The sequence below is a fragment of the Lissotriton vulgaris genome, chromosome 3_1 (genome assembly GCF_964263255.1).
Source record: "Lissotriton vulgaris chromosome 3_1, aLisVul1.2, whole genome shotgun sequence".
NCBI lineage: Eukaryota > Metazoa > Chordata > Amphibia > Caudata > Salamandridae > Lissotriton > Lissotriton vulgaris.
In genome coordinates this window covers 1,157,347,609-1,157,361,387 of record NC_141689.1, presented here as the reverse complement: position 1 = coordinate 1,157,361,387, position 13,779 = coordinate 1,157,347,609, and the positions used below count along the sequence as shown (strand labels likewise).

At 38.4% G+C, this 13,779-nt stretch overlaps 1 protein-coding gene across 4 annotated transcripts in view; it reads right to left on the bottom strand.

Annotated features, from left to right (window-relative positions):
• LOC147727609 (prostaglandin reductase 1-like) overlaps positions 1–13,779 on the bottom strand; it is a 336,086-nt gene that overhangs the window by 28,952 nt on the left and 293,355 nt on the right. For all 4 annotated transcript variants that reach the window (XM_086961643.1, XM_086961644.1, XM_086961641.1 and 1 more), the window contains one exon: positions 9,917–10,022. In XM_086961643.1, the coding sequence (XP_086817769.1) occupies positions 9,917–10,022 (106 nt within the window). The remainder of the gene's footprint in view (positions 1–9,916; positions 10,023–13,779) is intronic.

Here is a 13,779-nt window from a genome sequence, read left to right as displayed (position 1 = left end):
GAGACCTCCCTTTTTCTTTTACCATAGGGTGCTTGCCACAGGGTGCAAGGTATTCTGCTACACCCTTTTTTTCAATGGAGCCTGTGTTGTCGGTCGTAACATGGCTCCCATTGAAGTCTAACCGAGCAGTGTTCGGAAATATCGAAAAAGGTTGGTCGGACTCCCAAAACCCGAGTCGTTCAGAAACAATTCCAACAAGGAGTTGTCGGAATGCTTTCCAACCGACATCGTAATGAGACCCTTTGTCTGGAAGAGGTTCCATGAACATTTGAAAAGAACGCTTATTCCCTATCATTGGGATACTGTGACCTCCAAATATCCAGTAATTTCACACCCTTAAAATCATCATGACAGGTGCACCGTAACCATACCCACATGCATGCAACTTGTCTTTTTGTGGATTAAATGATATATTGAAATCACCACCAATTATTAAGAGATCTTCGGTGAGCTCAGCTAAGTGTTTAAAGAGATCCTCATAAAATGTTGACTCACGATTTAGAGGGCCATAAACATTGGCCAGCATAATTGTAGCTTCTCCCAATTTCCCTTTGAGAATACGCATTTTCCCCTACTTATCCTAGATGGTGGACATCTTTTGAAAATGTATGCCCTTTCAAAACAAAACCACAACCCTTTTAGTCTTTGACTAGAGGAACGGTACTGCAAGGGTTAGCATTAGAAATAAAGAGGTTGAACAGCTCTAGATACTAGGTAGGTTTCTCGAATAAATGCCACTGATAAATCCCTAGAATAAAGCCACCTCAGCAACATATTCCTTTTCATGAGACAGTTAAAGCCCTGAACATTTTGTGTAAAAATCTGGAAACCAAGCATTGTGACCATTTGACATTAAGAACTTATACTGCAACTTGCAGAAGGCTAAGTGAGGTAGAAGGAAGTACTGATGTTGATTGATAACATTCATAAGAATCTATCCAGTGTGCTGTACAAGGCAATCAAGCATCGAGCTATTGCGATAAAAAAAACATACAAATAATTATTTGAAAGATGCATCAAACATAATAAATCCAATATCAATACTCAACCCAATTAATAATATTAAATTCAAGTACAAATAATCAAGGGCAAACTGCAGATTAATAAGGGGAACCGACCATAATGGTCTCTGAGTCTAGGCAATCCAAACCATGAGCATTATAGTTAAACCAAAATACACCAATGAAACAACAACAATTGTACAACAATTTAGGCTGAGCAAAATGTTCAAAGTATAAATATGTACTATAACGAAGGATACATATTCTGTCTTCTGATAGTGGCTCAACTGGAGAGCACTCTTTCTGTGCTCTAAGCTGCTTGTCTGAAACAAAAATGGGTCTGGCTCTTATCAGTAAGGCTGAGCCTTATAACAAAAAAAACCAACATTGCCAATACTGATGATTAACTCCAAACAATTCCAATGGCTTACAAGCTGACAAATCAATTGACACCTTTACTATTTAATAATATTTATTATCAAAAACCATCATTTAAATCACTTATTTCTTTAATGCAATCCACTTTTTTTTACATATATGCTTTCTACAAGACACACCGCAACAAAATATTTTGAAAAAAGTATTCATACACATAACACAATGACCAGCTCAATGTTCGGCTACACACACAATTTACATTCATTCTAAATCAGTCATACCACATTCCTCATTTATACTACCTTTCATCACACAAACACTCTTAATTCACCTCCTTGGTGTTCTAAAACGTCTTTTTTCTTCCACTTAAGAGGACCAAGGATACCTAACCAAACAAGGGAAAATGTGTGAATTTTTTAAGTTGTGCATCAAACCTAATCAAAATATAATTTGTTCAATGCAAAAAACTGTTTCCAAACGCACAACTACACTCCCAATTTTTCAAAACACAATTGTTTGTTGAAAAACAGGTCTACGCGTTTCAAACCCACTGATTCCTGGAGTTCTCTTTAGGACCAAAAACGCTTATAACACTGATCACCAAATGATCTTCCAAATCTCTGTTGCCAGGGGGGCTGTAACACCCTCCGCCGGAGCTTAGCCGGTCGCGGTGCACCACCGCAGAGGAAATACGCCCTGCGGGGCCGGGAAGGCTTTGGGGTGGCACAAATTTTCCCTTTTTGGTTAGGTATCCTTGGTCCTCTTAAGTGGAAGAAAACAGACTTTTTAGAACACCAAGGAGGTGAATTAGGAATGTTTGTGTGATGAAAGGTAGTATGGATGAGGAATGTGGTATGACTGATTTAAAATGAATGTAAATGGTCTGTGTAGCCGAAGATTGGGCTGGACATTGTGTTATGTGTAGGAATTATTTTTTCAAAATATTTTGTTGTGGTGTGTATTGTAGATAGCATATATGTAAAAAAAAGTGGATTGCATAAAATAAATAAGTGATTTAAATTATGGTTTTTGATAAGAAATATTATTGGATAGTAAAGGTGTCAATTGATTTGTCAGCTTGTACGCCAACGGAATTGTGTGGGAGTTAATCATCAGTACTAGCAGTCTAAGATGCTTGTGGCTTTTTGTCTTTTCGGAATATGAGGAGTTTGCAATTGTCCTAATTTGTCTGGGACTGTCGCAGGGATTCTGCTCCTACACAGAACTGTGCATAGAGACTTGGAACCTCAGTGAATTAGGGTGTACCAAAACTCACCTTAGTAGCCAAAATCCCCTACCAGACTAGCAATCAGTGTCTCATTGGTTCTTCCATACCCCCAATGATTAGACAACCCAGAACATGAACTTAGAACACCTCAGGTAATGTGGAACACATGAACACTCTTTCGTTATACTAACATGCCAGTCCAAAACGAGGAGTAAATGAGGACACTTGCAAGTTTGAAATATTTATTTCTAATGCTGTGTTCTCAGGCGCAGTATCTTAGCGAATACAAGCAAACATATTATAAGCAACATTTTTACTATTCCATAAAATACAAAGGGTGAAAGCATGTTAAAATGCTAAAGGGAAGAATTCTAAATAGCACCTCAGTCTTACCCTCCCTTGCTAGTATATTGTATTATATCTAAAGAAGGTCTCCTTGGGTTTTAGAAGGGCTGCCCCATACCTCTGGTCTTAGTAGAAAGGGATCACATCATCTTCTACACCAGTTCTCTGCATGCGAATGTTCATCAAGTGTGTTTGCATGCTCTGCGCAGTGCATTATTAAACGCGCCAAAACCAGAGTTGGCCACAGCTGCCTATGTGTTATGTCTAGGACGTGCTCTGATCAGACCGAGCAACAACCACTGTGTTGAAATACCCTGGAAGGCCTCGGCACTCACTGTTCAGACATAGCTTACCAAGCAAAGCTGATACAATAGGAAAACATATTATTCTCGTGTGAAGCAAAATATTCTACTAGGCTTAAAGCATTAATATCAATATGTGCAGTGTGCAATAATGCAGCAGAAAGGAAAAATGGCGTTTAAATTTCTAATAAGCTCATGCTAACTTAACACAGTGTGAAGACAAAGCCCATCTCCAGACAGGACCAATGACTGGGATCGTGGGTTTGGCATCTCAACCCTTTGAGAGGATGTGGCAAAGCTGCTGACTTTGGTACTGGCGATCCAAGTTTGAGTCTCTGTGTCGGCTCAACAGCTAATGAGTCTAGACAAATCACTTAATTGCGCCATGCCTAAAAAATTAATGGTGTGTCCTTCTGTAATTTAACAGGTTTTCATGCTAAACGCTCCAATACCTGCAGGTCAAGTTTGTGCTACATAAAATTGCACATCAAAAATGCTGAAGGACAATTTCCACCTTCACCAAGGTGTGAGGTGTGCAATGTTTATTTTTAAAAGAAAGCAAGAATTTGGGAGACGAATATTCAATGATAGGGAATGTTTTTCTCCTACAAAAAATCTATCACCACTTTAAATTCTTTGCACTTGGATAGTGTTTAGGCCACGATGTACTGAACAATATGAAAGTCATCGCCTCTTGATGGACTTCCCTTTAAGTGCGCAAAACCCCAAAAATCTCTTTTTTATTTGTAGTAATGGATTCTCGTTAAAACATCTGGGCCGAGATTTCTCTGCCTGTGAAATTACGGGTAGATTCTGAGTATTATACTACATGCTTTCAATGTCATCAGGAGCAGGCAGTAATTAGAAGAAGAGTCTCAGAACATAGGCAATAAGTTATGAATCTGGGACTCATACAATTATTCATTTTATGCTGAGGTTGTTTCGATGGCTTCAATGTTCTCCATCATCAGTTTTCATAACCACAGTTTGGTGTGAGCGTTCCAACACAGCAACTCTCTTGAAGAACCTACCTTGTTCATGATATCACTCACTCACTGTACCCTTGAGTTGATCCAACTGATCCTCTCTGTAGATGATGAATAAGATTGCGAATAGATGTAATAATGTCTTGGTGAAGCAAGGTCTTTTCTTTCTGACATTCTTGCATGAGATCATGGAAATCATTGTTGGTAACAGGAGCTGTTTTTTTCTGGTCTCATAGATCTATGACCTGCACAGGGGATAGCTTTTCATATTTTTGGGTTAGAAATGCTACTTTGTTAGCCCCTTTAGGAGGTTTAGTTTTGTCAATAGCCACCGTACAAAATAAGAGGTGGTAGGTTACAATGCTCATGATTGGCTGAAATACCACAAGAAGCAATTGTGTTGTTAGAAGGCACTATGTCAGAATGTTAGTAAATCAAAACCGTTCAGGCCACATGGCTAAGTAATAGGAGGCTGGATCTGATGAGCATTTCTCCCACTGTTGCTGACTCATAAACATGGACTGTGTCTCGCAAGGTCAGCGTGGCAAGGGAAATTTTGTCTAAGCCCACCGAGCAACTAACATTATAAAGATGCGTCATGTATAGATGTTGACTTCACCACCAGTCCTGGCAAATCAACCACTGCAAAATTACCACAAAAGGAAGGATGCTGCTTTGGGCTACACCATGCAAAAGGCATCGGACTTGATGAAGTTCACAACCAGTCGGCCAATTCCCACCTAACTGAGTCTTGGCAGATTTATCAAAAAAACGAAGATTGAGAAAGCAAGCCTCAAAAAATATCAAAATATGCCCTTATAGTGGCTCATGATATGGATATATCTATGGCCAAGTACAGCTCTTTGCTCCTACCAAACTAAATGGTGACACCGCACAACTGCACAGCCAGCTTCCATTTTGTGAGCAGCCAATCTAAAAAAAGGTCAATTTTGAGTGAAAACTTTCAAAAAAGCATGATCGGGCACAACAACTTTATAATGTTATTAACATTGTTATAAACTTTCATTGCCACGTCAAATTCTGCCACTCTGCTTAGTGTTTTAAAAGTGTATTTCTAAGCAGCAAAACAGTTTTTTTTGCCACCAGCGATTTTTTTGTAAGGTTCCGGTTTACAATTCACCTTTTGAGCTCATATGGTGGAAGCACAGGTTTTAGGTTAGTTGATATGGCTCAGGGAAACAATGTCTTAAGTGTCTTTCACATCTGACCTCCTCTGTCAAAGGATGTCACAGTGTAATAGTGATCTGGGTATGATCCCAAAAGCATAACCTGGGGCACTCAGACGGTCACCTCTTAGAAGGTGATGAAAAAAGAGATGTTTGGTTTCTGTTGGGCTAACACATTTTTAATGAAGGTCGCTGGTAATAGGTACTTCATGAGGAAGAAATGTTTTTCAACAAATACCACTGATTGAGTTTTTCTAAACATGCCATTACCTGCCATGTGATATGCTATCGTTCTGAGTGATGGACATATTCTTTAGTAAACAAATAACATAACTTGGAGAACTGCAATGCTTATTCGAGTCGGTGGGTGCCAGTGACGTCCACCTATATTCCATTTTGGGGACCAGGACTTATTTTTCCACCTCAAACATTTACCGAAAGCAAGAGAGGGAGAAGCACATAACATGGAAAGACGGATGAGGAGACAGATGGAATAACCACCACAAAGGGAGAAAGCAGGAACCTGTAAGAGTGAGACAAAGGGTGAGGGAGCATCTGGTAGTAGATTAAAGAGGCATTAGGTGGATTTAAGACTGCACAGCCTTGGCATCCTGTCTTCCTCACTAGACCAAGAGATGTAGCTTTTGACAAATTTCTTTCTATGGCTATGCTTTAACGTCCTTGTATTAGAAACATTTGGATTATGTTGAAGCAATTCAATCTGCAGTTAGCTATATTCAAGAGGGCATTTTCATATATTCATGACCACATACGATTTTGTGGAGGAATATCTCTAGCTGAATTTTAAATCTACTGTTACCTCATAACTAATTCTTGATTGGAGAGTTCAGCGTGGAAATTAATCGACATGTGAAGCTATGGCCAGCTGCACTAATACACTTTTCTGTAAAACCAGCTATATGTACAGGGGAGTTACTAAGTTACAGCCAGGCATTACAAACAACACGTAGTCAATCAGGGACAGCACATTTCAGGGCAGGAAGGAAGTGATTTCCAGAGTCCTTACCGCTGGGTTGTCAAAGCAGAAAACAACAATATTTGAAAAATTGGTGAATGGATTGCTATAAATTTAGGCACCGCCCTATCATCTAAAAAACAACTATAGTTTTGCACCCTGCATACACACTTGTCAGGAAGGCAAGTTCAACCGCTTTGAGTAAATAAAGTAACGACCGTCCTTCCAAGGATTTAAATACAAGAAATCCAGTGAACAGTAATAAATCACCCAGAGGGTCTGTAATAAGCAGAAGAGAATATAAACTTTCTCGACCAGAAGCAACAGTCATAAAAACGAGTAATGATGCAAAAACTGGGATAGCCTGAAATCGCCCATTGACAAAAGCGACTTTCCAGCAGCTCATTCAGAGTGGTTTTAAATGAAATATTGTCCTGAAGAAGGTGACGATCTATATCACCGAAACGCCGCGTCGACATATTTTCTTTGTTCATATATATACTGTTTTTAATTATGAAATGTTTTCTTATGAATAAATGTAATGTTTTTAATCAACATTTGTATAAATAGATAATAAATCTTGGAGATATACTCAAACTTTTTTTGTCTACACATTATCATTGGCTCCACTCGATGTATGATTTAAATTCTTGAAATTGATTTATTTTGCTGAATTTGTAAATTTGTTAATCCTTATACAACCTCAAATACAATTTATATCTCACCAACTATCCCTGAACTGTACCCCTTAGACACCTGAGTCTCTTTACTAAAAACAGATGAAAAGGGAACCTTTATATTTTTCATAGTACTTAACCCCTCCCTTTTCACAAAAGGGTTTCTCCTATAAACTTTTTTTGATTGTTCTGAAGTAGGACAAGTGTGAATTTGTGAAAAACAGTTGAATACTTGGGTCATGTCATTTCTGGTCCTGGCCTGTTCATGCCATTATTGAGGTCCAGGTGCCCAAGGACAGGTCTGCACCTAAGTCAATTATGGGGATGTGCAAATGTTATTCCCATTTTGTTTCTGAGTATGCTTACCACATTACACCTTTAATCAATTTACTCAAAACAAACTTTGATTTTGTGTGGGATATGTCATGTTCCAATGCTTTTGAGTGGATTAAACAAACAGTTAGCTAGCTCCAGAATGTTGATACTATTTGATTCCAGTTTAGAATGTTGCATTAAGGTTGATGCATGTGGATACAGTTTGGGGCTATACTTACGCAACAAAATGGGACTATTGAACACACTGTCTGTTATGCATCTAGAGTTTTGCTGGATCTTGAAATGCATTATTTTACCATTGGAAAAGAATTTATGGCATGTTGGTGATCTATTTAAAAATGTAAACCATATGTTTGTAGCTAACTTGTCTTCTGAAAAAATGAAGGAACAAACTATTAGAATTTCAAAATTACCCTCCAGGTTGTTGTATTATAATTTTGACATTGTTTGTATCAAAGGAGGCATGAATGTACATGCAGATTTTTTGTCTCGCTTTTCCATTTCAGAGGCTGATCCGGATTATGTAGACGACACGGATGAGAATTTTTTTATTGCCTCGTTAGATTTGGAAGGCATGTTACTGAATGTGATGGAAAGTTGGAATGGTACTGATGAAGTCATGAAAGTAGTCATGGATTGTGTGTCAAAAGAGTGGCCCAAGGAATCACTTTCTACAGCCTGTCAACCGTTTTGGAAAGTGGCAGATGAATTATCCTTTAATTATGGTTTCCTTCTTACAAATGATAAATTAGTTCCCCCTGTTGGTTTGCGATCTAAGCTCATCAAATTGGCACATGAAGGCCATATGGGCGTTACTTTTACAAAAAAAGTTTAAGAAAGACTTTGTTGTGGCCCTCGATGGATATTGAAATTGAATCATATGTGGGCAATTATGTTATATGCATGTCTTCTGAGAGGAATCTGTGTGTCAGAAAACAACCTTTGACTCCTACTGTATGTCCAGAAAGACCTTGGGAATAAATAGAAGTGGATCTTGTTCGAACCTTTAATAGATTGCCTGCTCAATCCTATTTTGCATTGGTAGCTGTAGATCTATACTCAAAGTTACCAGAAGTTAAATTTGTGGCTGAACCCAATGCCAATACTGTGGTTGATTTTCTCTCTGAACTTTTCTAAGTGAAGGGTTCCCTCATTACTTGCTTTCAGACAATGGTGTTCAGTTTTCTAATGATGACTGGAATGTTTCCTCAAGTCTGGTGATGCTACCCATCTTAAAACCTCCTTTTATCATCCTCAAACCAATGGGCAGGTTGAACGTATGAATCGTGTTTTAGTCCATTGTGTCCAATGGGCTGTCCAAAACAGCTGTGTGGTTGGCAATGCTCTAAAATCAATGTTATGGTTTTATCACACTACTCCACAGTCTTCCACACAGGTTTTTCCCTTTGAATTGTTGAGAGGGAGGAAACCAGCCACCAAAATATGTCTGGGATGGATGAGCAATTGTTTATTGAACTGATCTTTCAAAATGTTGGTACTAAATTGCCATTGAATGTTTCAGTCAATTCAAGAAGCCTGTTAAAAAGTGGGAAGAATTTGAATTTTTCAATATGCCTTTGTTGCAAAGTGTAGAAATAACGAATGAGTTTTCAGATGCTCTGACATTGTTCATTCAAATTTGTCTTTAAGTTAAAAGATTTAAAATAATCTTCAAAGAGTATCGCCACCACCTCAGACATTATCTTTAGATAGTTTCAGAACCATTCAGAGAAGTGTTCCAGTATTTGCAAAAAATAAGTAAGCATTAGAGTATTTTATGATGTTTCTAATTCTTAACCAAGTTTGGAATTATGTAGAAAACTAACATAATATATACGGAAAACTCAATTGTCTGAAAGGATTACCAAAGTATTCCAAAATTATAAAACTACTAAACAAATATTAAAATGTTAACAAACTACTCAAATGTAGCTAAACCATTCACAACAATTTAAGAAAATTGCAAATGTTTAAATGCATTTGAACCTGTTTTAACACACTGCCTCAATCTTTTTTATTCCCACTGGAATAGGTAAGCACTTTTTATTGAACTTTTCAAACTTATGTTCAACAAACCTGAAAACAAGCTTAAATAAATATTTCACTATTTTAACATTCTTATTAAAAAAAGATAAATTAAAGAATTGTAATTATAAAAGAGTTATACGTTTTGAGATGCTTAAATAAACCCTAGCACATTCACTAAAAAACAACTTAAGATAAAACAAGTTCATTAAAAAAAGCTTGTAATTTCTGTTGAATGATTCCCTCCTTCAAGAAAAAGATCAAACTGTTCTCAAATCAATAAAAGCCTAGGACTTGCCCAACAGTCAAGCAACTAACTTTTGCTAGTTTTAACTCATCTAAAACAATATAGGTCTAATACAAGAAAAATAAAAATTTTCATTAACATCAGAAAACATATTATGTTATTATTAAGGATATTATACGTGTTTAAATTTGAGAAGGGTAACTGGAAACATAAATTGAAAAAAGTTACCTTTTGCAGTTTCTTGCTCGTTGTATTCGGAGATGGCTCCACACACAGCAATCCTTCCAAATGTCTTCATCTGGAGCAAAGCAATGCTTGAAAATTCTCCACCTACCTAAATAAAATTACATAAGTGAAAGATGGGTGTCTTTCACGAATAACAGTTTTGCACAAATCAGGCAAGCCTCCTGTTATCGGGAGGGTGTTGGCCAAATGCAGAGAAAATGTGCTCAAACAGGTAATTATACACACACTAAAAAACCAAAAAGTATAAATGAGCAGCAATAAAAGTGAAAGACAAAATCAATTCAGCTCTAAAGAAAAGTAAAATAGCACATCACCTGGAGATGATTGTTATCAACTGGGGATATTGGAACCATACCAATAAGTATTACTCAATCAATTCAATGTAATATATTCAACCTTGCCATAAAGACATAAAAATATAGAGGATGTTTCACAATGAAAACCTTAGATACACAAAATGGATAAACGTGCATTTACTGATGAGCATAAATTAGGACGTTTATCTAATGTATTTACTTATTCATTGTCTTTGTGTATTTTATAAAATTATGCAGTGCATAAAGTGTGCACATAACTGCCTTGCATTCCCGTGCATTAGGGAAAAGTCTGTTTTAGTAAAAACAGATTGCATAGTGTAAATTAGGTGCGAAAAGTTGTTAGGAAAACACCTCAAATGTCAAATTATTTTCATTTTACGTTTTTGGAGCCTATATATTACTATTATCCCCTCACAACATATCTGTTCCTAAATTAGTCTTGTACAATATTGCATGTAAGGGAGTAGAAAACTGCATTTGCTACAAAGTGCCTGCAAATTCCACTTGAGTGCAAGTTAGCGTCGTCTAGTACGTGTATTACCATACCGTAGAACACCCACACAGGTATACAGATGTTACTTTTGAGTTTTTACCCAATTTGTATTGCTGAAACTTGACAGCCTCTGCCAACCCCTTGATATGCTCACTTCAGCACATCAAAAAATTACATGTATGTAAAGTAGAATTACACTGCTTAGAGTACAGCATAAACACAGGTTGCTTGCTTACTGTTTTTGTGGAAAATGGGGTCTTTATGCAAGGGTTTTTTCAGGTACAATTGCAGCGTATGAATGGAAAAACATTGTGACACAACTCCAAAGTACTAACCTCTGCAGTTGTTTGATTGTTTTAGTTGCCTTAAGACAACAAGCAAATAAAACACTCAAATAACTGAGGGGGCCAGTAACCCTTCCCACTCTTTAAAATACAGTATTTAAGGAGAGACAAATATAGAGCTAATAAAAAGATCATGTGTGTCCGAGGAGTAGCGATTTAGCAACTGGATTGCATTTACCACAATGCATAGTGTCTCCTTCGCTTTATGAATAAAATGGGCGTTGAGTTTGGGCACGGCTTTATTGCAAAGGCGGGTATCATTTTAACCCAACACTATGTATCAGCTCTTGGTGACTGTGAAAGAGAGCAGAGGAAAGGTGCTCTGATAGGTTGGGGAAAGCGATATGGAACGGAGGTGACCATGATCTTACAACCAATGGGCCCCGAGTGGGAGACGTGGATGCAGGTGCAATGTCTGAAGATAGACCCGTCATGAAACAGGTAGGACTACGCTTGAAGCAAGCAGGTACGCTCTTTCTGTGTAAATGATTTCCTCCAGCAAAGATAGCAGGGCACATCAGCTAGACTACCGTAGCAAGAGCTGTTTACAATACTGTTGCAGCCCTAAAGCAGGGGTTGCCACTAACCTGCCATTTTTTAACAAGCTGTAGAGAGGGGCAATCTCTGAAATAAGTTAGACGTCACTGGTGTGGTCTGGTGGCAGCATCCCTTCAAAGGTACAGATCATACCAGTTGTAGCTTGGAGAGCTGAGAATGTTGCAATTCACATGTAAGGCCTTTGTGTGGCACACACACTGTTTAGAATTCACCACTGCTGGCAAGGAAAATGGCTACAAATGTGTCTCTTTCAAGTATTACAATAACAGAAGTAAAAGTAAATGTGGATGCTGAGGAGGCAATGTGACTTCTGGCAGAGACAGAGGAGGGCTAGTACCGAGCTGAGAGAGCATCAGCTCCTGCATCCCAGGGTCTAGTCATTGATGATTAGTAAGACTGTCCCACCTGCACCACCACCACCTGCTGCACTAAGTCAGAAACCTAGGAGAGAGACGATATACCTGGTTAGATCTGGCTTTATCTAGTATTTAAAAACCCTATCAATGCAAGCGTAGCTCCTGGAAATCCACAACAAGGTCTGGATTCAGGAAGCACACCCACACGTTTGTGAGGGACAAAATACCACTCAAAATGTATAGAGGCAGTTTATGAGTCTTGAACTCATGATTCTTAATCACAGTCAGAACCTGCAAGCTGGTGGAGGGCAGTACAAAAAACACAGGCTCTGCACTAGCAGTTTCAGCCTGGCCATTCACGCACATTAAAGAGAAGAGGACACGTATTGGCTTCCAACAGCAACATGGATGGAGGTATGGAGAGTGATGATGTCCGCAGATTTCCACCCTTTCGCCCAACCTTGCCTCCAGTTGGAAGGGCACATACATCAACAGGCCTTAAAAACGACCATGCATGTTACTTCTCAGAATTATTGCAAGTACTTTAATGTATAAGTTAATTAAAACCAATTACAATAAAAAAGAGTTTCTAATGAAAATAGTGAAACATGAAAAATGTGTGAAACACATTAAAAGCATACACTGTAATAAAATCTGAGATAGCCTATAAGTTAAGGTTAAGTTCCTCCTTTTGAGGCATCTTTAGGGTATGAATTTTCGTCCAACGCTTAAAATGTTACTAGAAATTCAATTTCTTGTTTTTTACTTTTTTTTTTTTTTTTTTTTTTTTATCCTCATCTGCCCGACACACGTCCCTTAGATGCGGAGAGAACCAACCAACCATCTCACTGCCTTTGGGAGCAATGCCCGGAGGATTGAGCCGCTTCACAACTCGGCAGAGAATTATATGAGTTGATAGGAACAACCGTACATCTTGTGACGATGTCTCAAAGCAAGTTCGTGCCAGAAAATTCAGTATGTAAATATCGAAATCTGGGCAGACCACAATACTGAACTATTGAGTGGGTGGGCTTAATCATCAAATATTGGGGGGGAAAAAAAAACCAAAAGGACCTCACTTCCACGCTGTCAAAAGTTTCCAAAATGTGAGATTCTGGACTCTGCATGATCTTCTCAAATCTACCTTTGAGGTTTCATATAATGAGGTTAACCATGCTGAGTGGGTGGGGGGGGGGGGTGGTGTCCACCCAGTGCATGCATATCTGCCGTCTTGCCAGCAAAATGGCGTAAAACAGAAAGGATCGTGCTGCCCCAGTTATGTTCTGGTCTAAACCAAGAATGACAAATGGTAAGGATAAGGAAATGTCGGTTTTAATAATTGAGTCCAAAGTTACTTTGATCTCCGTCCAATAGGTAGCTATATGGGGGCAATCCCAGAACATATGAATGTCAGATGCTGAAGGCAGTTGGCATTTGTTACAGCATTTCCCCTCTTGAAATTTGGATAGACGTAAGGGGGTGAGATATGCCCGATGTAGAGTAAACAGATGGTTTCGTCTAAGCCAAGCAGGTTTTACCAAATTATACAAAAAGGTGAAAGATTCTGTCCAACTGTCCTCATCCATTGCTCAATTTCTCTACCCCATAGCTCTTTTGGGAGGTGAAAATCCCCATCTATCTCCTCATGTATAGACCAATACCAACAAGCCACCTCTTTACCACCTATCTGTTTTTCGACTAGCTGTTGTTCTAGAGGACTAATTCTCCCGATATTAGGGACTTTCCTGATTAATTCTCTGGCCCAGCTACTAATCTG